This window comes from Balaenoptera acutorostrata, chromosome 4 (genome assembly GCF_949987535.1).
Source record: "Balaenoptera acutorostrata chromosome 4, mBalAcu1.1, whole genome shotgun sequence".
NCBI classification, from domain to species: Eukaryota; Metazoa; Chordata; class Mammalia; order Artiodactyla; family Balaenopteridae; genus Balaenoptera; species Balaenoptera acutorostrata.
This window is the reverse complement of record NC_080067.1, coordinates 54167685-54194871: the sequence shown is the minus strand read 5'-3', so window position 1 is coordinate 54194871 and position 27187 is coordinate 54167685. Positions and strand designations below refer to the sequence as shown.

At 37.1% G+C, this 27187-nt stretch overlaps 2 protein-coding genes across 9 annotated transcripts in view; one reads left to right on the top strand and one right to left on the bottom strand.

Annotated features, from left to right (window-relative positions):
- On the top strand, positions 1 to 21059 carry LRRC34 (leucine rich repeat containing 34). 8 transcript variants are annotated; one of them, XM_007197535.2, is made up of 11 exons: positions 1 to 157; positions 5025 to 5145; positions 5656 to 5774; positions 5873 to 5937; positions 6946 to 7029; positions 10681 to 10809; positions 13027 to 13122; positions 16530 to 16684; positions 17071 to 17226; positions 18214 to 18340; positions 19909 to 21059. In XM_007197535.2, the coding sequence occupies exons 1-11, from the start codon at positions 58 to 60 to the stop codon at positions 20110 to 20112; spliced, it is 1356 nt and encodes a 451-aa protein (XP_007197597.1). In that variant the 5' UTR covers positions 1 to 57; the 3' UTR covers positions 20113 to 21059. The 8 variants fall into 8 exon arrangements, with proteins under 8 accessions (XP_007197597.1, XP_057401046.1, XP_007197599.1 ...); XM_057545063.1 differs by having other exon boundaries at positions 5849 to 5937; XM_007197537.2 differs by lacking the exon at positions 6946 to 7029.
- MYNN (myoneurin) overlaps positions 19782 to 27187 on the bottom strand; it is a 22994-nt gene continuing 15588 nt past the window's right edge. The window contains exon 9 of the transcript XR_452493.2: positions 19782 to 26681. The gene's annotated coding sequence lies outside the window, so the exon portion shown is untranslated. The remainder of the gene's footprint in view (positions 26682 to 27187) is intronic.

Below are 27187 nucleotides of genomic sequence, written 5' to 3'. Positions count from 1 at the left end.
GCACGCGCGCGGTCGTCATGACAACGCCGCTGCCACGGCCGGCGGGAGGCAGAGAGCATGCAGCGCAGCCCGCAGCAGGCCGGGCCTGAGTCCCGGACCCCACCTTCCGCCCCATCTACGACCCCTACTCCGGCGTGGGCTGCGGCCGACTGTAGCGGTAAGAAATAGGGGGTCTTTTGGCGCCGGCCTGGCCCGGACGAAACGCGCGAGGGCCGTCGGGGGCAGGCCGATTCCTCCGAGCAGACTTCGGGCCAGAGGTGGTCCGGCGGGAGGGAGCCCCTGGGAACCCCAGCTGTGGCCGGAACTTCGGGGCGCCCCCAGACGCAGGCGGGAGCGGAGCGCCAAGTTCCCGCAGCGGGTGCGCAGTTCGCGCGGTGGGTTGTCCTGAAGTACTAAAGTGTGTGTCGCTTTGCTCTTATGGTCTCTGAGAAGGTTGTCTGGATATGCTTCTTGGGTCCCTTTTTGTGCAGTCTCCAGAGAGCAGGGCCCAGGTGGGCGAGAGGGTCTGGAAACCGCTCTTTGCACCTCTACGCCAGCTCGGTTTTAAGTATTTCTGCACCCATGAATTATCCGGTAGCAAGTTAAGTATAGTGTGAACGCCCTCTCCCTCCACCATTTCCATTTGGGACACTTGTGTTGTAGATATGAAATTGTGCCAGAAGCCTTCGTATTCCTCAAAGCACCATGAGATGAGCATTGATATAGTCTGCTTTTAGCATAAGAGGAAATTTAGGATCGAAGAATTTAAGTAACTTGTGCAGCCCACACAGACAGTTCTGGGTAGGCACCCAAGTCTGACACCCTCAACCCTTGGATTTCCCAGTACTTGGCTGTTCCAGTATGGGAGGGCATTGGGAACCACCTCCAAAATGAGCCCTTAACTAGAATTTTTTTTTTTTTTTTAGAATTTTTAAAGCAGGCTGTTAAGTAAAAATTATTTGGAACTCAAGACTCAGGTGTGGATTAAAAATGAAATCTAGGTTAGAGCCTTGACATTTTCTTGTGTAATTGGTTATTCCTAGGTTTTGCTTTACACTTTGCAGACTGGTTTATTATTTTCTCCTAATATGGATACACTATAGGAAATAAATTATTGGTGCCATAGAATCCTGACATACAATACTTAGGTGAATTGTAAATAAAAGCGTAGCAGAAAGATATAGCTGAAGCTTTAAAATAATTTACATCCATGGCCAGGTAATTAAATACAAATATTCTTGTAAATTTCTTTAGCTGTATTTAGCTTGTAATCTAAGATTCCTTCATGTCTTCACAAAAACATGACCTGTAAGTCTGACATCTGTCTGCATGTCCTGGATACGGTTGTGCCAGCTGAGGGCAGGCAGAATGAACGTCAGAGAAATTCTCAGGGCAATCCTCTCTTCTATTTGATGACATACTTAAGATCGTTTAGGGCTTCCCTGGTGGCGTAGTGTTTAAGAATCTGCCTGCCAATGCCGGGGAAACAGGTTCAAGCGCTGGTGCGGGAAGATCCCACATGCCACGGAGCAACTAAGCCCATGCGCCTCAACTACTGAGCCTGCGCCCTAGAGCCCGTGAACCACAACTACTGAGCCCGCGTGCCACAACTACTGAAGGCTGTGCACCTAGGGCCTGTGCTCCGCAACAGGAGAAGCCACTGCAATGAGAAGCCCCGCAACACAGAGTAGCCCCCGCTCTCTGCAACTAGAGAAAGCCCACGTGAGGCAACAAAGACCCACCGCAGCCAAAAATAAATAAATAAATTTATTAAAAAAAAAAAAAAAAAAGATCGTTTAAAAATCAAAATGGAGTAACTGTGGTACAGGCATGCAAAATGGAGCCAAGTGGCCATGGTGGATATGATTTCAGATGCATTCCTTCATCACTGAGAGCTTGAATTTTCTCTGAACTGTATGAGACTCAAGGACACTACCAGCTGTTTTCAAAACAGAATCTGCTAGCAGCTGCTAGTTGCAGCCTTGTAGTTTCAAATTACCCCCACCTTTGCAATTTTGTAATTGTTTCAGACTCCTACCAATCCTTGCTTACCAAGCACCCTTACTTCTTGCCAGCTCCAATCCTAATTCTTGACAAACAATTTATGTAACCTTGTGGGTTTTTTGCCTTTATAAGCCTCCACCATTTTGTAGTCTGGTGGAACACAGTTCAAGTGCTTCTTGGATCTGTGTCTCCTGGGTTGCAGTCCTAACAAATCCCAAATAAACACGTCTTTATTTCAATCAGGTCTCTATTTCTGAAATTTTGTTTAACATTTTTAATACCGAGGAAAGTAGTAACCAGAAGAGAGGAAAGAAACCCAGTGGGAGCCCAGCTCCAGGAAGTAAATCCGTTTGAGATCTACTTGCTTTGTTTTCTGTTGAGGATGCTAAACCAGCATTTTTTGGATTGCATTCCATGTTAACCATGGTCACGTAAGTCCTAAGTCTGTGAGCACTTTTAACCTCCCTCCCCGCCAGGCTCAACAATCGGAGGAATCTTTGAGCACCTGAGAGTTTTAAATGTCCTGAGAAGTGTTGTAGATAGGAATCTGTTTAGCATTGTTCAATTCATCATTTCCCAAACTTATTTGACAACAAAACCTATTCTATTTAGAGCATCTTTGATCATCTTGTAGATTAGTACTCCACAGAACACAATTCGGGAAATACTGTGCTGAAGTATTATTTAAATACATGAAAATTTCCTAAAGTAAGTGAAAGATTTCTTTAAAAAAATTTTTTTTAATTTGAAGTATAGTTGATTTACAATGTTGTGTTAGTTTCAGGTGTATAGCACAGTGATTCAGTTATACATACGTATATATAGGTATATTCTTTTTCAGATTCTTTTCCATTATAGGCTATTACAAGATACTGAATATAGTTCCCTGTGCTATATAGTAGGTCCTTGTTGTTTATCTATTTTATATCTGGTAAGTGAAAGATTTCTTATGTACATCCATCCACAAGACAGAAATTATGCTGACATTAAAACTTTTCAGAGAATATCTAATGATATGGGAAAGCTGCTCACAATGTTAACTGAAGAAAAAAAGGATATAGAAAAAGAAAAATAATAGGGAGGAAATACCCTCAGACCTCAGTTGTGGTGGTTCTTTGGTAGCGGGATTGCTGATGAATGTTTCTTTTCTTTTCTTTTTTTTTTCTTTATTTTCTTTTTGATATTGAAATTTCCAAGTTATCTGAAATAAGTGTGGGTTAACTTTATTTATTTATTTATTTGGGCTGCACTGCGGTGCAGTGAAAGCACAGAGTCCTAACTACTGGACCACCAGGGAAGTCCCCTACATTTATTTTTTAAAAGTTTATTTTAAAAAACTATAAGAAAAGTTTATCTGCTTTCACTTGTGTAATATGATGTTCCTCATCTTAAATCTTGTTTTGCACATTTGTTTAGCAAACTCTTTAGTTCATGTAGTGCAGAAATCCACTCAGCAAATAAGATCTTTGAGATGTAGAGACTTAGAGAAGCAGAATCCTAACGACCTCAGGCTGACTGAGCGGTGAGATCTCTGAGCATGACCTCTTAAAGAGACATACCCAAAAGGTAGGACAGAACATACAGACAGTGGTGTGTGCTTCTAAGAAAAGTGTCAGCACACCTTCTACCCAAGAAGGCCTGGGCCTCAAAAAGGATGCTTTTAAAGTAATAGTGAAGGGGAGGGGGAGGGATAAATTGGAAGACTGGGATTGATATATACACATTACTGTATATAAAATGGATAACTAATAAGGACCTACTGTATAGCACAGGGAACTCTACTCAATACTCTAATGACCTATATGGGAAAAGAATCTTAAAAAGAGTGGATATATATATATGTATAACTGATTCACTTTGCTGTACACCTGAAACCTATACAACATTGTAAATCAACTATACTCCAATAAAAATTTTTAAAAAAGTAATATCGAGGGCTTCCCTGGTGGCGCAGTGGTTGAGAATCTGCCTGCCAATGCAGGGGACGCGGGTTCGAGCCCTGGTCTGGGAAGATCCCACATGCCGTGGAGCAGCTAGGCCCGTGAGCCACAACTACAGAGCCTGCGCGGCTGGAGCCTATGCTCCGCAACAAGAGAGGCCGCGACAGTGAGAGGCCCGCGCACCGTGATGAAGAGTGGACCCCGCTCGCCACAGCTGGAGAAAGCCCTCGCACAGGAACGAAGACCCAACACAGCCAAAAATAAATAAATAAAATAAATAAACTTGAAAAAAGGCCACAAGCAAAATTAAAAAAAAAAAAGAAAAGTAATATCGAAAATAATAAGACCATTAAGGAAAAGTGCAGGTATAACAGAGGAACAAGTTCTTAACTCCTGTTTTGTTTCTGTCTTCCTTATTAAGGACTGGACAGGGAAAATCACCTTTAGAAAGAGGAAATGGAAGGCCAGGGTAGGTGAAGCGCTTCTGTGAGCTAGGCCTCAACTTGGTGTTAGGAAGAACAGACAGAGCTGTATTCAAATGCCATCAACGTGCATGGTATAGAGGGTCTCCAAGAAGCCTATTGGACTTGGTGATTTTTCAGATCCCTTTTGAGTTTAGACTCTATGATAAAATTATCTTTGTTTGAAGCCATGATAAGCAACCTTGAGTCACCCTAACCCATTATAGCAGAGTAGGAGGAGACTTTGGAGTCAGTATGATTCTGTACTCTGCCCTTATTAGCTGTATGATTTTAGGCACAATACGTAATTTCTCTGGACATCATTTTCCTCAGCTGCCAGACCTGTTACATAACAGAGGTTAGTTCTCCCTTTGTGTCACTTCCAAGTTAGTGTCTGCCCACTCTTCAGTGGGTACTTCTATGGCCCTAGTTCTCCAAACAGCATTTTTCTTCTCTCCCATTCCTTCTTATTTTTCTTCCCTTTCTGTATTCTTAACATCATCTCCTTTTCTTCACCCTGCCCTCAACTCTATACACACACATTTGTATCTTTGAAAGAAGTCTAATTTTTTTCTGGCGGGGGGGAAGCTCCTGGGATAATGTATATGCGATGAAGGGTAATGCATTTATTTTTCAAAAGCTGCAGAACCTATTGGCGGTCTACAGGAATATTATTATGAGCTATGTATGGAAAAGTCCCAGGAAATTAAACCTTTTATATTGCATATACTCCAAGAAGTGGACGAAGAAATTGAAAAGGGGTAAGGAAGACAAATACTTGACTACATCAGTAACATTCACTGATATTCATCTGTGTGAAAATCCTGGAACACTGAGTGATTTGAAAGCCATTTGCAAATGCTTGATAAAGTGGACATACTTTTTGATTCAGCATAGATGATCGACATGGTTAGGTCTTGGAGGTAGTGGAGTTTACTGAAAAAGGACTAGACCAGCATTCTCCAAGTCTGGGTTCCAGATTTGTCCTTAACTCCTGTGAGCTGGGTTTATTTATGCAAATCATTGAAGTCTTCAATGTCATTATCTGTCAAGTGGGAATACTTTGGTTTTCTTGTGGTTGAGAAATTAAACTATGCATATGTTAAAGTGCTTTGCAAAAGCTGTAGAATATTCAGTAGTTTTAAGTTACTTGATATAAATCTGTATTGTGATACATACTTGGTTCCAGTAAATGCTATCCATGATGTTACTAAACATGAAGGAAAAATACTTTTATTTCTTTACTGGATTTCTTTTTTATATTTTAACAGATTGGTAGGAATCACATTAAATGTTGCTGGTAACTGTCACTTAATGCCAGTAGAAAGAGTAACAGGTGAAGATTTTTGGATTCTTTGCAGAATTTTAAAGAATAATCCATATATTAATGGTATGTCTCCTTAAGAATCATTCCTTCCTGCTTTCATTTTCCTGATTTTAAGTGTTCATTAGAAGGAATATCAGCTTCTATTCATCTGTGTTCTTCAGGTTTGGATGTTAGATATAACCTCATAAGTGATGTTGGCGTATCCTATGCTGCAAAACTGCTTCAGGTATTATTTTACTACAAAATGTTCTTGGTTCATTTTTTTTTTCTCCCAGGACCCAGTTAAGAACCAGCCCTTTCTTTGGAACGTGCAGGGTTTCAGCACGCCTAGCCTGCTAAGCTAACCCTTTATTGTAGACTTCACTTTGGAGATACCCAAGCTGAAATGCTGTTTTATGGTTGCATTTTATTTAAGAAAGACAGTGTGGTCCACCAATAAGAATAGGTGTCGTTAAAGAAAAGGCTTTGTTTCAGCCTCAGAAGATTGGCACATACGTATGTATGTCTGTATTTTCAGTTAAAATAAAATGTTTAAAGCAGCATGTATCATTTTTTATTCTTCCCTTAAATTGGCTTTTTAATTTCCTATTTGTTCCATTCTCATCTGCTACAAGTGCTTCTAATGAGCTTAAAATGATCTTAAAATTCTCATGTCCATGAAATGGCACACAATGTAAGGACAGAGTGAAGATTAAAAAAAAAAAAAAATGAAGTAACCACGTTATTTTCATCAACCACAAATAAAAATGCTGCAAAAGCATCGTCATCAAAATATTCTTAGTTCTGTTTACAGTGAAATCACCTAGTCTAATCACACACACATAAAACACTAGTTTTGCAAAATGTCAAGTGTCCTGACTCTGCCATATTTATAACACTTGAAATACACTAAAAACCCATTTGTGTATTTGGTCTCAGTAGAGCTGGTACCTAGAGCCTCCTGAGTCATCTTTTGCAAACTTATACACTATGGTTAAGTACATAAAGCACATCCATACTTCGAATCATTGATCAAAAATGAATATAGTTCTTTTCTTTATATTGCCATTATATTTGTTTAAATGATCATGTTGATTTTTTTCCTTAATGGTCCTTTTTTTTTGCTGGACCTTGAAATTTCCTGGTTATAAAGAATTTTTTTGGAGGTAAACACTTTTACTTAAAAAGCAGCTCTTACATATTATTGATTTCTAATAATACACATGTAATAGCTTCTTTTCTCTCCTTATTTTAGAAACAACATAATCTCATTTACTTAAACCTTATGTTTAATGACATTGGGCCTGAAGGTGGAGAACTGATTGCTAAAGCACTACATGTAAGCATTCGTATACCTCAAACTAACATTTTATTTGGGAATTTTAACTTCTTTAGTTTTAGCTTGGAACCAACAGAAACAAATGTTAATGTCAACTTATTTTAATATTGTGCGAATGTATATTTTTTATTTCACTTCAATTTATTAAAATCTGGACATTACATGAGCACTTTTGAACTCATTTTTAAAAATAAACAGCTTTATGGATAAACCATAATGGAAAATATAAAGAAAGAATATATATATGTGTATAACTGAGTCACTTTGCTGTACAGCAGAAATTAGCACAACATTGTAAATCAACTATACTTCAGTTAAAAAAATAGAGAATAAAAAAATAAAGAGCTTTATTAAGATATAATTCACATATACAAAATTTACCCTTTGTAAGTGTTCAATTCAGTGGTTTTTTAGTATATTGAATACAGTGGACCCTTGAACAGCACAGGTTTGAACTGTATGGGTCCACTCATATGTAGATTTCTTTCACTAAATACATGCTGCAGTAGTGCACAATCCACGGTCAGTTGAACCTGAGGATGCAGGACCTCGGATACAGAGGGCCAAATGTAAAGTTAAAGTCATTTTCAACTGCACAGAGGGTCATCGCCCCTAACCCCTGTGTTGTTCAACAGTCAGTTATATTCACAGTTATGTGACCATCACCACTATCACTGTTTTTAGAACATTTTCCCCCAAAAAGAAGCCTTGTACCCGTTAGTAATCCCTCTCTGTGCTTCTCTCTCTCACTCTCCAGCACCTGGCAGTCACATCTACTTTCTACCTATAGATTGCCTATTCTGGCCATTTATAAATGGAATCGTACAGTATGTGGCCTTTAGTGACTGGCTTAATGCTTTCAGATTTTATCCATGTTGTAACATGCTTCATTTCTTTTTATTGCCAAGTAATATTCCATTGTTTGGAAATACCACATTTTGTTCATCCATTAGTTAATGGACATTTGGGTTTCCACTTTTTGTCTATAACGTATAATGCTGCTATGAATATTTGCACACATTTTTCTGTGCATGTATGTTTTCAGTTTTCTAGGGTACATACCTAGGAGTGAAATTGCTGGTTCATTTGGAAACTCTGTTTAACATTTTGAGTGACTGCCAAACTGTTTTCCAAAGTGGCTGTCCCTTTTAACAATTCCACCAACAATGTATTGGTGTTCTGATTTCTCCATATCCTCATCAGTACTTGTTATTGTCTTTTTGATTTGAGCTATCCTAGTGGGTATGAAGAGGTTTTGTGGTTTTGATTTGCATTTCCCTAATGAATAAAGATGTTGAATATCTTTTTATATGCTAATTAGTCATTTGTATATCTTCTTTGGAGAACTATCTGTTCAAATCTTTTGCTCTTTCTGGAGTCCCTTATTAGATACATGATTTGCAAATATTTTCGCACATTCTGTAGGTTGCCTTTAACTTCCTTAGTGGTGTCTTTTGAAGCACAAAATTTTTTAATTTTGATGAAGTTCATTTTATCTATTTTTTCTTTTGTTGTTTGGGCTTTTGGTGATGTATCTAAGAAGGCTATAACTTCATGACTTTGCCTAATCCAAAGTCATGAAGATTTACACTTACATTTTCTTCTAACAGCTTTTTGTTTTGGCTCTTTCATTTAGTTCTCTGACACATTTTGAGTTAATTTTTATATATGAGGTGAAGTAGGAGTCTAATTTCATTCTTTTTCATGTGGATATCCATTTGACTCAACACCTTTTGTTAAGACTGTTCTTTCGCCATTAATTTTGACATCCTTATTGAAAGTCAGTTGATTATAAATGTGAGGGTTTATTTCTGTACTCTCCATTCTATTCTTTTAATCAGTATGTCTATCCTTAGGCCAGTCTCACAATATCTCGACTACTGTAGTTTTGTAGTAAGTTTTAAAGTCAAGAAGTGAGTCCTCTTTGTTCTTTTTTCAAGATTGTGTTGGTTCTTCTGGGTCCCTTGCATTTCCACATGAATTTTAAGATCAGTTTATCAATTTCTGCAAAAAATGCAACTGGGATTTTGAGAGGGATTGCTTTAAATATTTAGATCAATTTGGGGAATATTGCTCTCTTAAGTCTTCCGATCCAGGAACATGGGATGTGTTTCCATTTACTTAGGTTGTTTTTATTTTATTTTTTTAATATTTATTTATTTTTGGCCACACTGCACAGCATGTGGGATCTTAGTTCCCCGACCAGGGATTGAACCCATGCTTCTTGCAGTGGAAGCTCAGAGTCTTAACCACTGGACTGCCAGGGAAGTCCCTGTTTAGGTTGTTTTTAATTTCTTTCAACCATGCTTTGATGCTTTGTAGTTTTCAATGTGCAAGTCTTGCCCTTTTGTTAAATTTATTCCTAATGTTTTATTCTTTTTGATGTTATTATAAATGGAATTTTAATTTCATTTTTGAATTGTACATTGCTAGTGTATGGAAATACAGTTGATTTCTATATATTGATCTTGTGTCCTGCAGACTTGCTGAACTCATTTATTAGTTCTTTTTTTTTTTTTGGCCGGCTTGTGGGATTTTAGTTCCCTGACCAGGGATTGAACCTGGGCCCTCAGCAGTGAGAACATGGAGCCCTAACCACTGGACCGCCAGGGAATTCCCCATTTATTAGTTCTAACAGCTTTTGTTTTGTTTTGGTTTGGGTTTTTTTTGGTGGATTCCTTAGAATTTTCCACATATAAGATCATGTCGTATGCAAACAAGAGTTTTACTTCATTTGCAACCTGGATGCCCTTTTTGTTTCTTTTTCTTGCCTAATTGTCCTATCTAGACCCTCCAGTACAATGTCAAATAGAAGTGGTGAGAGTAGACATCCTTGCCTTCTTCCCACTCTTAGAGGGGTTTGACTTAATTTTAAAGATAATTATTTGCACTTATATGTCCAAATATTTATTCACTAGGACAATGAAATGTCTGTAATTTTGTGAAAGATTTATCAAAAGAAATGAAATAAGAGAAGGAATTAAACTTCGCAAATGTCTGAGAAATTGTATCACTTTCAAAATGATACGGGGGAATGTGAAGTGATTGCTTAATGGGTACAGGGTCTCCTTTAGGGGTGATAAAAATGGTTTGGAATTAGCTAGAGGTGATGGCTGCACAACACTGCGAATGTAGTAAAATCCAGTGAATTGTACATTTTCTTGCTTATTTTTTTTCCTGCACCGTGCGGCTTGCGGGATCTTAGCTCCCCAACCAGGGATTGATCCCAGGCCCTCGGCAGCGAGAGCATGGAGTCCTAACCACTGGACCGCCAGGGAAGTCCCAAATTGTACATTTTAAAATAGTTAATTTTGTGTTATGTGAATTTCATCTCAATTTTAAAAGGTGGTGTAATTTTCTTAGAAGATAAATTTATAGATTTTCTAATGAAAGGAAAGTTATTAAAATCTGCTTCATTTACTGGTCATTATTTTGGTATCTATTTCCTGGGCATTCTTTCTACTAAACTATTAAACTAGATTTTTATCTGTTATGGGAAATTGAATGTTACCTTTAAGGAATATATCTTGTTCTATCTCCATGAAAAACTGAAGAGTCTGCAAATAGTAATATAGCCTCCTAACTCATGTAATCTAAAGAGAATTCTGTGGGTTAAAATTTTAACCAAGTTTTGCCTCTTTTCCTTTTCAGAAGAATACAACTCTGAAGCACCTAAGAATGACTGGAAACAAGATTGAAAATAAGGGTGGAATGTTTTTTGCTGCAATGCTACAAATTAATTCATCCTTAGAGAAATTAGATGTGGGTGACTGTGATCTGGTGAGTTAAATTGGGTATGAGATGGTCACTCAGATATTGGATCATTCTCCCTGGAAACTAGCATAGAGAAGTGTCAGAGACCAGCTAAATGACAGTTTATGAATGATTAAGCTTGTCTCTAAGGTCTAATATCAGAGAAAATATTTTTTTAAAATAAGAATCAGATTATAATAAATAATATTATGGAAGAATATCCAGTGTAAAAAAATCTTCCTACATTTCCATCTGTTACCCTTCTTAACTTGTATGGGATTTTCTAAAGAAGAAGATTATGTTCCTTTTAATTAAACAAATACTACTTCATTCGTATAATATAAATTTTTTACTTATGGAAACATTTTGCAGTGAGTAGTTATGTTATAGCATAAAACCTAAGGTTATGCTAAGAGCTGCTCTGAGCCTTCATCTGGACTGATAATGAGAAGTCTGTCTGTTTTGCATGTCTTCAAATTCTAGGCTTCATTTTCTCAAACATGCCTTCAAACCTTCAGGCCTACTGTTAGGAACCTATTGTTAATAGGTTAATGCAAAATTCCTGGGACAGGAAAACAGTAAGATGGGCCAAGGAGGCTTTTAGGGGTAATAGGCTCTAAAGCTTAAGAAGGGGGTAGATGCAGCCAGTATGGTCTTGGGAAAGCATTAATTCAATATACAGTTGACTCTTGATAACACGGGTTGAACTGCTGGGGTCCAGTTATATGCAGATTTTTTTCAATAGTAAATACCACAGTTGCTACAGGATTCAAGGTTGTTTGACTCCATGGATACCAAGGTACACAGTTGATCCTTGACCCTTTAAGGGTCAACTGTGTATTGTCTACACATACCAGTCACAATTCTAGATTCTAAGGATATAAGAGTGCATCAGATATGGTCTCTGCCCTTATAAAGGTTATATTTTAGTTAGGAAAACATCAGTAAATTAGAGAAAAGTGCTACAAAGTTGGCAAAGTACTCTGATAATGGGCAGAAGGTAATAGGCATGATAGGATGGTTACCCGAAGACCTGAGGAGGTCATACTTAGGAGTTGTGAAGGATGAGAAAGAGCTCCCTTGAAGAGGGTCCATGGCAGAACATTCCAGGCAGGGGGTCCAGAACACACAGACTCTAAGATAATGCTTCCCCAAGTGTGGTATGGGTAGCATACTGACTGACATAATTTGAGGTAATTTTAATACGTATTTGTTTTTACAAATGCTTTCTATTTATTTCAAGGGATTGTGGCTTTCCATTTATGGTAGTGACACAGTTTTAAAATAAATATAAAGGAAAAAGTGAGTTGATTTAATGGAAAAGTATTAGGTAAATAGTAAAACTGATACTCAGATATGGCAAAAATCATGAGGGGAGTACATGAATGATGAAATACTGAGTCTGAGAACTACAAAGCCAGAGTAGCTACACAAAGGGAGTTAAATGCAAATTATGGAAAGGCTTTAAGTTGAGGGGTGACATGATATGATTGGTGCTTGTAAAAGATCACTCTTGTTTCTCTGTGGGGAATTAGAGGGTGGTGAGAGGAAGCCCACTGACCACTTAGGCAGTTTCTGCAGTAATTCAGGTGGGTGATGAGGACTGGCGTTGGGGTGGTAGCTACAGAGACGGACAAATTTGAAACATCTTTTGGAGGCAGAATCTGTAAGACTTGCTGATCAACTGATAGGAGAGTAAGAGGACTGGTGAAGTGGAAGAAAGCCCAGGTTTTCTGGCATAACAACTAGATGTGTGTGCATCACAGAGATGGCAGAGGACTAGGCCCTTCCAATAAGGTAGAGGGAGGCCTGTGGGAGCAGTGAGAAATGTGATTAGTAACCCTTTCCTGCCACAAACACACACTTAAAGTACTAGTATGAATGTAAAAGAAAGCTTGCATTAAGGATATACACTATATGTAGTATAGAGCCCTAGCTGGGATCCACTTGTGTGTCTGTATTTCTGTGCATCATGTAGAACCTTGAGGGCTTAGGAGCAAACCTAGAGGTAAACACCGGAGGAAATGGATACTGAAACCTTAAGAAACTCCCCATGTATGTTATAGATTTTAGGGCAGAGAGAAAATAACACAGTAACAATTCATTTCTGAATTTGATCAACCTACCATTGAAGGATCAACCTACAATTTTGATTTGTCAGAATCCAGATTACTGATCTTGAAATATTAGGGAGGTTAATTTATATACTTTGTCAGTTTCCTTAATGAACTTACCTGTTTTTAGGGAATGCAGAGTGTGATAGCATTCGCTACAGTCCTAACTCAAAACCAAACAATTAAGGGATTAAACCTAAACCGACCTATACTGTATGGTGAACAGGTATGTATTCAAAGTGAGCAGTTAATAAGGCTACATGTGAATAAAACGAAGGTACTACTTACTGAAGGTTATGTCAAGATTCATGAATGCATTGTATTTTTAGAACTGTAAACTACTGTTTACAAAGAAAAACTTGAAAGGAAAATTTTAAATTCTTGGTAAGAGTTTTATAAATATGGTTTTAGATGTTGCTTATTTAAACAGTAAACATGTCGTCTATTTTTCTTATAAACTCATTCTCAGTGAGTAAACCTGTGAGGGGCAGAGGACTTTAAGATGAAAGCATAAATGATTAAAGTTTTAAAGGCTGGAGGATTATAAGAGCCCAGTGTGAACTGTTTTGTGATTTGTTTGTTCTTGTTACACTGATGTGATGAACCATTTACATTTTTGAAATCCTGAGCAATAACGGCAAATTGCATACGAATAGCAGTCTGGGAGGTCTGGACTTGGTGCTTCAGGTAAGCTGCATGCTAGAGACAGAAAGATGGTAAAAACATGGTTCCAACTCTCAAGGCTTCTCCTTGCCCCTTAACATTCTTTTAGGTGGCTCTCCTCTCTTATCAGCAAAATGCTAGGGAATAAGAACTCGTTTTACTATTGGTCTAAACAAAAACAGAATATCTACTAAAAGAAAAAGTTCAAGGACTTTGGTCTTTAAATCAGCTACTTCACTGTTCCCCATTAGTATGAGTAATTGAGAATTAACCATATTTTAAAAATATTTTTCATATTTGTAAGTATATTTTGCATTCGTTGTCTACATAGATCTCTCCCTTTGAATTATCTCTGTACTTTCCTGTATGAAAAATTCTGGAATTTTACATCATGTTAATTGCTTCATGTTTACAAATTTAACCTCAAAAAGACAACCAGAATCCACAAATAGAAGAACCTACTTTAAAGACCAGCAAAATACCTGGCTCAAAGTAAGCATTCAGTAAATTGCTTCATTTCTGATTCTTCACTCAGTGAATATTGGAATGCAACCCTAAACAAGAAACAATGCTGGTGCCAGGGATAGTGTCAAAGCACACAGCCCTCGTTTTCAAAGAGCTTTTTTTCAGTCCACACGGAGGGAGATCCACAAGTCTGGAGAGTGATATGCTCAGGGTGCCTTGGGAGCAGGAGAAAAGACAGAGAAGTCAATGCAGGGGGATGAGAGGTGGCAGGGAAGCGCCTCAGACTGAGGACGTGTTAAGAGATTTGAAGGCTGAATCAAAATTTTCCGGATTAAAGCCCTGCGGAAGTATGTTAAACTATATGAAATTGCATTTGAAGCACAATTCCTCTTTTAAATGTTCAGTGGTGTCATTACTCCTAAATCCATCTGAGAATAGTTATTGAAAGCCCAGCGCCCCCACTAGAGAAAGCCTGCGCGCAGCAACGAAGACCCAACACAGCCAAAACATAAATAAAAAAAAAAAAAAAAAAAAAAAAAAAAAAAAAAAAAGCCCAGGGCTCTTTCTCAGGCCCCGGACCTTGCTCTTAGCCTGGTGCTTCTGGTCAGTCAGCTAAACTAGCCTGCTTTCTGTTCCTCTCCCAGGCAGCCGCCCCCTTCTATCCCTGACAGTACTAGTCTCTTAAATGGTTGTGGAGTAGAATCCTCTTGTGCTTCCTCATACTTAATGTTCCCAAATACAAGCCAGCAAACCTGTTTCATTTAAGGGTTTTACTGTTCATTATCTGGGGAGCTTGGAAAAACGCTGATGCTAGGTGCCACCCTAGGCCAAACTAAGCCACAAACTCAGTGAGTGGAGCTAAAAAAAAAAAACCCAAAAAACAAAAACCCTTTACTATTTTTGATACTAGTTCCCTTTCTTAATAAGGATGGTCCCTCTTTCAAATTTCTTGACCTAAAAATGCAGTCAAGGGATACATCGTATCTGTATTGAGTATGTCCTCTGTTCCAGGCACTATGCAGACCAATACTGGACCTCCTAAGTGGTCAGTTTTCATTTAAGATTTCAGACTTCAGCTTCCCTCTGGATATGTATTTTCAGTGTCAAAGCAATAACTTAAATCAGATACCATATTATAGAATATTGAACAATAATAAATGCTTTGTGGTTTTCTATAGAACACTAATTTTGTGCCAGGTACTTTTGTTAATTTATTTACTTCTGTGAGGGAAGTAAAATTTTACCTATTTTATATAGAAAAGGGAACTGGGACTCAGCTAGATGAAATAATTTGCCCAAAGTGATAAAGTTAGTACAAGGTAAAGCTAGCATTTGGACAGTTTTATTATAAAGCTCATGTACAATCTGCTATTGCTATGTGATTTTATTTAACTTTTATTTTTTCTCAAAGTACTTTTAGATAATTCGAGCATATATGGCTATCCATGATCAGCATTTCCAGTGACTATAAAACTTATAAAAACAGCAATAATGCATCAGGACTTCTTATCATAAAATACTTTGGCCCATTTATTTTAAGACGTGCTTTGATTCTGTTAAAAATTTAAAGTACTTGGTGTTCAGATCCTCACTGAGGTTACATACCTTTTGTCTGGAAGCAGCAGAGGGAGGGAAGAAGGAAGGAAGGAAGGAAGGGAGGAAGGGAGGGAGGGAGGGAAGAAGGAAGGGAGGAAGGGAGGGAGGGAGGGAGGGAGGGAAGAAGGAAGGGAGGAAGGGAGGGAGGGAGGGAGGCAGGAAGGAAGGAAGGGAAGGAAGGAAAGGAAGGAAAGGAAGGAAGGAAGTCTTCCAGTTACCAGAAAACAAGAGTAAACCATATTTATAAATTTGGGATGACTTTCCAAGGGGAACTGGATATATCACAGGGTGAGTGTATTTTAAAAATAGAATCATGATGGGCAATGTCTTTGTATTTTGTCTAAAAACTACAAAGAGTGGCGATCAAGAGCAAAGTTTAGAAACCTATGTAAGGGGCAAGAACACCTTGTCTTGAGAGGACAGCAGTAAAGGGGTTTTCATGCTCAATTTTTTTTTTTTTTTTTTTTTTTTTGGCCACACCGTGCAGCTTGTGGGATCTCAGTTCCCTGACCAGGGATTGAACCTGAGCTCCAGCAGTGAAAGCTCTGAGTCTTAACCACTGGACCACCAGGGAACTCCCTCATGCTCAATCATGGGACCAATTATTTTGATTTTTTTTTTTCCTGCTGAGATGATTGTTGCTTTTTTAGTAATGATTTTTTTAACCAGCCTCTCTTAAATCACTTAGTCACTGCACTTTACAAGTGCCTGCTGCCTGTTTCTAAGACAGTAAAGATATTTGTGGCAAAATGATTGTTTTAAAAAGCCATGCCAAACAAATTGCAAATAGTAGAATAGTCTTAACTGATAAAATCTTTTTAAAAAGCTAATTTAAATAACTTTGCATGTTTGGAATAAACATGTACTGCTTCAAAATTATATTCTAGAAAAAAGACTATCTATTTTTAGGAAGAGTCCACAGTTCATCTAGGCCACATGTTGAAAGAAAATCAGTGCCTTGTTGAACTACACATGTGTAAGCATGACATAAAAAACTGTGGTATGAAACAGTTATGTGATGCACTGTATCTGAACAGAAGCCTACGCTACCTTGATGTAAGCTGGTAAGTTGATAACTTATATATTAATTCAGGAGTTAAATCATGGGAATAATCTCTGTAAATAGTCACTGTAGATAAAATTCTTTGTTAGACACTAATTCCAAAATTAGAAAATGCAACCATTGTTGTCAACTTTTTATCTTGAGCCTTAGTATTTATTCGGCTTATACCGATATAATAACTTGAGAGCCATTTAAATATGTAAACCAGAATAGAAGCAACATTTTATGGCAAATTTTTATTAACTTTTTTGGAAATTGAGTGATTAAAATAAATCTTAACTAAAATAGAAAGTACTTATTACTATATAAGTTTTCAAGCATGCTATCTCTATGAATAAAAGAATACTTCATATTTCCAAATATAACTACATATTTTTCCTTTCCCAGCAATAAAATAACTCAGGATGGAATGGTGTGTTTGGCCAATGTACTGAAAAGCAATACTACCCTGGAAGTAATAGATCTTTCTTTTAACAGAATAGAAAATGCAGGAGCAAACTATCTCAGTGACGCTCTTGCTTCACACAACAGGACTCTTAAAGCGTTAGTATGGTTTTATATTTAACCAAAATAACAGAAAAACTTAAATTTTTTAGAATACTAACCTTAAACCTCTTACCTCTTAAGATTCATGGTGAAATATGAAAACTCAGTTTCTAAACTGACATATTAAGTTACAGGAAACATTTCAATTTCTTCTATTTTTCAAAAGTAATGTCTTTTAAAAATTAGATTGATTCTAGTTATGACTGCTTAAAATTAATGAGAAAGGGCTTCCCTGGTGGCGCAGTGGTTGAGAATCTGCCTGCTAATGCAGGAGGCACGGGTTCGAGCCCTGGTCTGGGAAGATCCCACATGCCACGGAGCAGCTGGGCCCGTGAGCCACAGCTGCTGAGCCTGCGCGTCTGGAGCCTGTGCCCCGCAACGGGAGGGGCCGCGATAGTGAAAGGCCCGCGCACCGCGATGAAGAGCGGTCCCCGCACCGCGATGAAGAGTGGCCCCCACTTGCCGCAACTAGAGAAAGCCCTCGCACGAACCGAAGACCCAGCACAGCCAAAAATAAAATAAAATAAATAAATAAATAAATAATAAATAAAATTAAAAAAAAAAAATTAATGAGAAAATTCTTGTTATTTTATCCTGAATTCTAACAGAAAAATTATAATCATTCAATATGATCAAGACTCTAAAATAAGAATGAATCAAAGAAGAAAATATTACTTGGATGACTTTATCTTGAAAAATATATCTGTAATCCACCCCAAACCTTTACTGAATAATAAATAGAAAACAAGACTGTTTATTTCCAAAATGTAGGTAGCTCTACTTAGGTACATGAAGTATCCAATTAGGAAATTAAGTTTCTTGGATTTTAGGAATTATTAGGTCAATATTTTGATTATACATTAAATGTATTTAATGCTAAGACTTAACACAATAAAATGTGTGTAATAAATGCTGTTGCTAGCTTACGCATTCTCTTTGTGGAACTGTTGGTTTCCAGGGTTATTACTTTTTGGTTTTCCATAGGTTGTCAGTGGTAAGCAACAACATAGAGGGAGAAGGACTTGTTGCACTTTCACAATCAATGAAAACAAATCCCACACTCTCTAATATCTACATTTGGGGAAACAAATTTGATGAAGCTACACGTGTGGTAAGTTTTTTTCTTCACTGAGGCTTTTTCTGGGGTTTTCCCTATAACGTCAGATGTTATATACAGATGCCTTAGACATGATTACAAAGTGTAACGAGACACTGCAGTTTTGATAAATTTTAATGTTAAGTCCTAAAAATTAGCTACTGGAAAGTTTTGTGGTTGAAATAGGAAAAGATATCAAGTACTACATATTAGTATAAATATCACTGAATTACACAGTCCCAATTTCTCCAAAGTTAAGTTTTTTTAAATTACAATTGTTGATTTATTTTAAATTTGCTGTGGCACAATCTCCAATCTGCTACCCAATAATTAAACCAAGACACAGAATTTGGAGAGATACAGTAAAAGCTGTCAAAATATTTGGTGTGTTGCTTATGTAAATACAGAGAACCCTTGATACTACTTTCAACACACACAAAAAGCATAGTAACAAATAGTTTTCATTTGGAAAGAAGAGAAAGAAAAATAAGATGTTAGGGGACTTCCCTGGTGGCACAGTGGTTAAGGGTCCACCTGCCAATGCAGGGGACACGGGTTCGAGCCCTGGTCCGGGAAGATCCCACATGCCGCAGAGTAGCTAAGCCCGTGTGCCACAGGTACTGAGCCCGTGTGCTGTAGAGCCTGCGAGCCACAACTACTGAGCCCACGTGCAGCAACAAAGACCCAAGGCAGCCAAAAAAAAAAATATATAAGATGTTAGAATTCTCAAAAATTGCCAAAAGACTAACCAGAATTCTATCACTAAAAAGGCTAATAAAATGTACACTATTAAAAAAAAATCCTTGATTTCAGAAAAACATCATATCCACATTCTACACACTAGAGGCTGAGTTGGAATTACTAATGACAAGCTACAGCAGAAAGCAGCTAGACTTTTGAATCTTTTACTGTCTAATTTCTGCCTTTCTCTATAATCGCAACCTTACTGATAAACTAGTTTAACATGTTTGTACGACACTTTTATGTAGATATCAATGATCCATAAGAGATATACAAAGAAAATTCTACAATGAAGAAATAATTAGTGGCCAGCCAGGCCAGCATCTAATACTATGGGAATGGTCTCTCTAAGCCTAAATCTGTAGATTACCTTCAGGGGGTCCATGAACTCCATATAGTTGTATGCCAAAATCTGTGATTGTTTATTTTTCTGAAAAATGGATCCCTGGCTGTCATCGGATCTTCAAGGGCATATACAACAGCACTCCATCCTCATTTATGAGTCAGTCACCTTAGGACTTGAAAATTTTGACCATGAGACCTTTGGTCCACAAAATTGGTAATACATAGAATTGTTATCTCTGGGAGTCATGAGACAACAAAACATGCCTAATAACGTTAAAACGTAGAAATAAGTTTTGCAAGATTGTAATTACATTGTGTGGAATTAAATGAATAAAAACTACAATGCCTGGAAAATATTAAAATTCAGCAGTGTTATTCAGAATATTTTATTTTAAACTATAAATTATCACATCTAATTTGAATGTTGAAATTTGTTTAAGCACTGTAAAACGAATAAACTATTTTCTTAATGATACAGTTTTTCTTAAAAATCCTAGGCATATTCAGATTTAATTCACATGGGCCGTCTAAAATCAGACAATACAGATGTGGAGCCATTTGTGGTGGATGGACACGTGTACCTTGCAGAAGTCTCCAATGGCCTTAAAAGGCATTATTACTGGACACCAGGTTATGGAGAAGCTTGCAGCCCATCATCTAATGCAGGTTTTACTCTTGTACCAGTAGGTCAATATCTATGAAAAACAAGCTTTAAAGTAATTTTCATATATTTGTCTTATTACTCTTCACAGAGATTATATTTTATTGTCTATTAAATTTTCTTTCATAAATTAGAACAAGTAAAAGAGATACTAAACTGTGAATAACTGTCCATTGTGAAAAACTGAGTAGTGTAATTTTTTCAAAGAAATTTAGCAAAATAGGGACTAAAATTTGAACACCTGGAGAAGGAAATCAAGGAAGTAATTTCTTTTTATAAAGAAAATATACCCAAAGAGTAACGTAGCATACAAGGAAAGGTCATTATAGGTATCCTAACTGAAAGTTGTCATGAAGTGGTAAAAAGGTTTCAGGTGGCAGATTCCAGGGACTGTCAAGGGGTTTAGAGGTTGAAAAAAGTATTTTAGGTATTTTACAAATGGGTATTGAACAATTTCACAAATCCAGGCAAATATATATAAACATACACATATACAAATACATATAAATGTATACTTTCCAAACAAGTCAGTGCTGCCAGTGAACTTTTAAAAAAGATAATTCTCTCTTTTGGAGGACGCCAATAACATTTTCATGATTTGATGGCAAACAATTACTGTTGTCTGTGGTCAATCCTGTTTTTAAATTAAAATTTCTATGAAGAGGCAATAGACACCACGATCCTTTGATTACAGACCCATGTTCACAAATTAATTCATACATACCACTTAACTGTTTAATCTGAATGATTTATTACTGCTAAAGCTGGGCAAAGTGTGAGAAAAAAAATTTTATGTGACAATTTAAAGAGGTTACTTTTAAGTTCTGCAGTCTAAATGTAAAAACCATCTATCTCTAAATGTTGAGAGGAATAAAGGTGATAGCTTTACAGTTGTCAAAGTATTGGCCTTCACTTAAAGTACTGTGAATTCCTCAAATCATAGCTGTATTTATTCAAAAAATTTAACATTAAAAAAAACCCCACATCTGTTATTGTCCATTCCTTTAACAGATTAAAGAATTAAGATAAATATGCCCTACTCACTACTTAATGATTTTTAAAGTTTAACAGGTTTTTCCTTGTATTCAGCACCTCATACCACACTTCCATACTCCCTGGGGAAACTGGGGTGGTGGTGGTGGTGGTGGTTATGAAATGGGAAGAACATCTGGATAAATTATGAGCCATGATTTTCACTTAATGTTCTAGAGTTACTGACCCAGAAAAGACCTAAATGCCTTACCAAATCCATTCTCATGCTTTCAGAGAGATGAATTTGATTTTACTCTTAGCTATTAGCTTTTATCAAACTTTAGTTTCCAATGTTCTCTACATGTTTCAGATCTTACTTTCTTTCCACTTTAAGATCTCTCCTCTGCAGATATAAAGACTAGCTGTTTTTCACAAAGTTCTTTTACATTATTACATGCTGAATATAGCTAGAAATAATTAACTGTATCTAAAAAAAAAGTTGTATGTCCGAGGAAAGGCATGTCTATAGTGTTAAAAATGCAATAGGAAATTTTAAAAAATTTTGTTTTTTGATCAAATTTGAAAAACTGCAGAATTCAATGAGTGCAAGAAAACCCTGGTATAGGAAAAAATACAAACATTTCTAACAACTGTCATTACATTTGGAAAACATTAAGCTGGTGAGGAAATGCTACTCCTAGCAATTAGAGAGCCAATAAACTCAGACTTGAGAAACACTATGACAGACTTCTGTCACAGACACTTGAACATCTGTCCAAAGAGTAAAGACAGTTTAAACTGAAGATACTAAATCAGCATTTTTTAAAGTATGGAGCATCAGAATCACCTGGGGCAAATGTTAAAAATACAGATTCTTAGAGTGAGAGCTACTGAATCAGAATTTCTGAGGATAGTCTGGGGAATCCGCATTTTTACAATCCAGGTCATCTTTAATCTCACTGAAGTTTAAAAACCAATGCTCTGGTTTTCTCATTCTTCAAATTAGTTTCTTTAATATATACTTCTTTTAAATGGAAGTATCTAAGTGAATAGCAAGATGAATTATCCCAAAGCTAACCCATCTGTGTTAACCAGGACCCAGATAAAGACAGTAAATGCCATAAGCTTCCCCAGAACCACCTCCAACCATCTTCCAATAGACAACCACTATCATGATGTCTAACATCACAGAGTAGTTTTGCATGTTTTGGAATTTTATATAAATGGAATCATACAGTATATATACGCTTTGTGTCAGACTTCTTTTGTACATTATATTAGTGCACTTCATTCCTGTTGTTTCATGTAGCAGTGTCTATTCGGCTTTTATTGTTTTGAAGTATTCCATAATATGCTGGATAGTAGAGGAGTCCATAGGATTCTGAAAGAGATACTCCCAGGCTAGGACACAGCCGTATCAAAGTAAACCTTCCTAATGCAGTTTGCTTTCCCAAGCTACTCTCTGTTCCTCTGTGCTACAGAGGGGACCCACAAGTTCCTATATTCTCCTAAGGGGAGACTGACAAGGTAGCTGAGTGGGAAGCAAATAGGTAAATGGGAAGTAGGCTTATCTGGAGCCTGCAGTGGAGTGGCATGTGCTAAACCTGCAACCTGACTTACACGGGGCTGCTTGAGACATTTTTGCCGAAGTCTCAGAGCTCTGCTCTCCACATCCAAGAGAACTAAGGTGAAGCCACGTCAGCCAAGAATTACTGGGCTCTGACCAGGCTAGGAAAAACCTGATCACATATTTTACAAGCTGTTGCCTATTGCATGAGAGGCCAGCAGGATGCCCAGAGAATAAAGAGTGAAGACAGTGTCTTCCCTGATGCCATTTTGTCGTGCAAGCCTCCTCTCCTCCCCATATATGTGGACAGCATTTTAGAGAGAAGACAAAGGGTAGAAATAAGACAGCAATTTTCAAAATGTTTAAGCACTACCTTAAGATATTATAAATTCTAGCTGCTTTATATCAGATTAGGTTTTAAAGTGCCTAGGTCTAAAAGTTAATTTTTTTCCAGACTTCCCACTGGGTGCGAGAGTTCTGTAGGAAAATTCCACTTCTTCTGCACATCTGAATTGTAACGAGCAAATCTGCAATCATATACATGTTATACATTTCCTTCCATTTTCCTCTTAGCAATCATCCTTTAAGATCCAGCTCAAATCCAGCCTCATATTACAGTGTTGCAGACTCTATTATGCTCATCATTCAACAAAGTTTCAAGTTTGAAGCAAAAAAGCAAGAAATAAAGTGGTTTATACCTTTTAGATATTTGATAAAATGATCTTGTTTGCTGTAGGCACTCTGCTTTTCAAACTAAATGGTAGTATTCATTATGTCTTATCTACTACTCAAACCATAGCCACCTGGGTTCTACTCCCACTATTATTACTGCAGCTGCCTTTCTCAGGGGATCATGCTCCAATTACCCAACCCAATTACTCAACCCAGTGTTGTCTTTGATTTGCATCCTATCTGATTTCTCTGTACCACACGATCAGTACAAAGCCACTTTTGTCTCCGTGAAACTTGCATCACCCTGGTTTTCTTCCTATTATCACTTTCCATCTCCTTTCCTGTCTTTTGCTCATTCTTAAAATGCATTTCCCCCAAGATTTTGTCCTCATCTTTTGTTCTTCTGTACCATCTCCCAGGGTTGCCTAAATCATTTCTATCACAATAATTATTAGCCTTATGCTGCAAGATCTGTATCTCTAGCTTTAACCTCTGCTGGGTTTCAGTCCCCATTTCCAACTACCACTAGACATTTCCACATAGGTATCTCACCACCGATCAAACTCAGCACATACAAAATACAGTCTCTTCCATAAACCTCCCCCTTATCTTCCCTAGCAGTTAATGGCACCACCATATACTCAGTCGCTGAGGATCAGAACTTAGGATTCTAAGCTGAAACTGCCTAACTACACGCAACGGAAACTGACTCAAGCCTGCTTAAGAAAAGGTGGATTTAGGGAATTTACGGGTTCACTCCCTGGCTGGGGAACTAAGATGCTGCAGGCCGCGCAGCACAGCAAAAAAAGAAAAGGAAAAAAAAAAAAGAAAAGGGGGCTTTACTGTAAGAATTTAATAGGCAAAAATCACTGGCATCCAGAACAAGGAAATGAAGCATAGCTGTGTGACCTCAAGAATGGGACTGCAAAGCCAGAAATCAAGCCACTTCTCTCACAGGGCCTCAGTCGCTTGGTTCTGCAAACCTAGTTCATCCCCTTGCTTCGCTCTATAGATCAGCTCTCTCTACTTCTTCACTATGTCCTTTAGACTCTGGCTTGCTTCAGTGACTCTGGACCAGATCTAAATGATCTTTTCTTTTCCATGTACACCAATACCTAGTAAGTCTCTGAATTTCATAGCTCAAATTCTTAAGAAAGTCGCTCAGTTTGGCCTAAGAATTGTTTCTCCCTGGTAAGGTGTTCCGTCAGCTGTGGTCACAAGTATGGAATCATGTGTTACAAATGAGGCTGTCTAATCCCTGCCCTTCAGCAGTCAACTGTAGTTGGGTGTGTGAGATCCTGGATTATAAACATGGCTATCTAACCCCACTCTTTCAGCACAGGCTAAAGGTAGAGGACTATTTCAAGGTGGTATAGATACAGTGCTAGATGTGTCTTTGATTCCTATCTCTGCCACCACCTTTCAGACTTTCTGTCCATTCTCCCTACCTCAGTCAGCTGTGTACAAATTCCTCCCATTAGCCATGTCCTCTTGTTTGCCTATCCAGGGGAGTAACAGCCCTTTCTCTGTCCACTCAACTTCCATTGACTGCTCAGCATTTCCTTTCTTTCCTTCCTCCACTATAACACTTGGCATTCAGGCTTGTCTTTCGCACTTGACTGTAAACTTAAAAGAGGAGATTATCTTGTTCATCTTTACAGCTGTATGTATTCTGATTTCAGTAATTTTCCAGCATTTGAAATAATGGCCAGATATTTTAATCCAAATATCTGATTCACATCCATGGTGTTTATTTCAGTATATTCTTGAAATTAAATACCCTATTTCTGAATGATTACTGTGTTTACATGATAACTATCTAAATTCCTTAAGCAAATACACCAAATCTCTGTTCAGTGAAGGGGGGCAGGGTTTGTAGAGGACAGATGAGTAGACCATATCACTGTCTCAAGAAATGCTCCAATAACTAAATATCGGTATTGTTCATACATAATGAGTAAAAATGTAGAATTTACAGAAATTGCATTAAAGTACAATTTCTTTTTATTTGGTGGTATTTCTAGCCAAGTTCTAAAGACTCAAAATCTCTGAGTAAAAAGTGAAAAGTTATATCAAGAGCTTCATTTATCAAGAGCCCACAGAGAGACTTCCCTGGCAGTCCAGTGGTTAGGACTCTGCACTTTCACTGCCGAGGGCCTGGGTTCAATCCCTGGTCGGGGAACTAAGATCCCTGCAAGCCGCGTGGCATGGCCAAAATAAAAAAGAAAAATAGAGCCTACATATCACATATCAAGAGCCCAAAGGAAGAACAGCAAGAAAAGTTTAGGATAATAGTTCTCAATGTTTGGTATGCATTAAGATCACCTATGGAGCTTTTCAGCATGTTCTGGAGATTGTCTGATTCAGAGGGCCTAAGGTGGGGTGGGGCTTGGACACCACTATTTTTAAACTATGTTTCTGATATGCATCAAATGTCAGTTACTGTTCTAGGATATTTAAAAAAATGAGTACATGTAGATTGTCTTTATAAAAGCACATTTCAACTACTCTCATTTGCACAATTGCTGTAGAAATGAAACATACAGAAAAGTGACACACTATTGTTGCAAGAGAACTGACAGAACCTTTTCTTTTGAAAAAAATAAAACAATTTTCTAAGATCTGTCTATCAAAATCATTCTATGAAATTCAACATAAAACAAATACCAGCAAAAAATCATTTATATATAATCTATGGTTTTTTAAAAAGCCTAAAATCTAACGATACAGAAAGAATAATCTAATACAAATACAAAACAAAATTAATTTAGAAAATAATTTCTCAATAAGATGTTCAGCATCCTAAAAAGACTTTCAAAAAACTTAGCAATACTTACATAATTAAGAATAGAACTTTCCCAAAACACTGCATTGTAGCAAATATATTTAAAGATGAATTTAACTGATAATTGTGAGTGTTACAATGATAGCAAATACAACTAAAATATATGCATATTATGATAAAGAATAATACAGCATTATGAGAAGAATGACAAGACAAAGATACTCAGTCTTCAAGCTTTCTTTACATGTCATTCTGGAAGAGCGTCAAGCCATGTCAATTTAAAATAAAATTATTTTAGCTAAGAAGCAGATAATGTGATGAAGAAAAGACAATAAATCAACTTTAGTCACTCCAATCCAATAATCCTAAAAATAATAAATTTAAAGGCTAATTTATGTAAAGGCAAATGCTAATTATCATGTTAGAGGAAATTTGGTAACTACTACCCTTACAGAATTATGACATCACTAGAGCAGTTTTTAAAAAGAAATTTTGTTCATTAGATGCTTGGATTAATGAAGATGTGAATTAAATATAGCCTCTCCATTTCAGCAGACTTCTTAAAAAGGCTGAGTCTTAATTTTCTTTAATTTCTTCACATTCCAATAAATTCCTATTGAATTTAAGCCAGAATAGATTAGTTGAACATTTTTATAACTTTATAAATTGTATTTAAACCCAGTATATTAAATTAATACATATGCATAATTAGATTTCTTAGATAAATTAAATACTAAATTTGATGTATGTTATACAAAGGCAATTATTTCAAACTCTGTTTAATTAAGTCAATCCCACTGGTGGCAATTTATTGTAAAAATGCTGCATGTGCTGTAAAATGGTGATGATCTGTACAGTTTAGAAGAATTTAGTTTTATTAAGTCTTCTACTTGGTTCCTATGACTAGGAATCCCAGAGAAAATACAACTAAAGAAATCAATACCAATAGAAAATACATTAATTTTGTTACAGGTGTAGTTTAAAAGCAGAAAACAAATGATGCACAGCAGAAATAAGAAATAATGTCACCATGGTGTTTGATCAGCAGTATAGGAACTGACTTTGAGGAACTGATAATTTACTGTCCAAAGATTAGGCAGTGAAATAAATCAATATGTG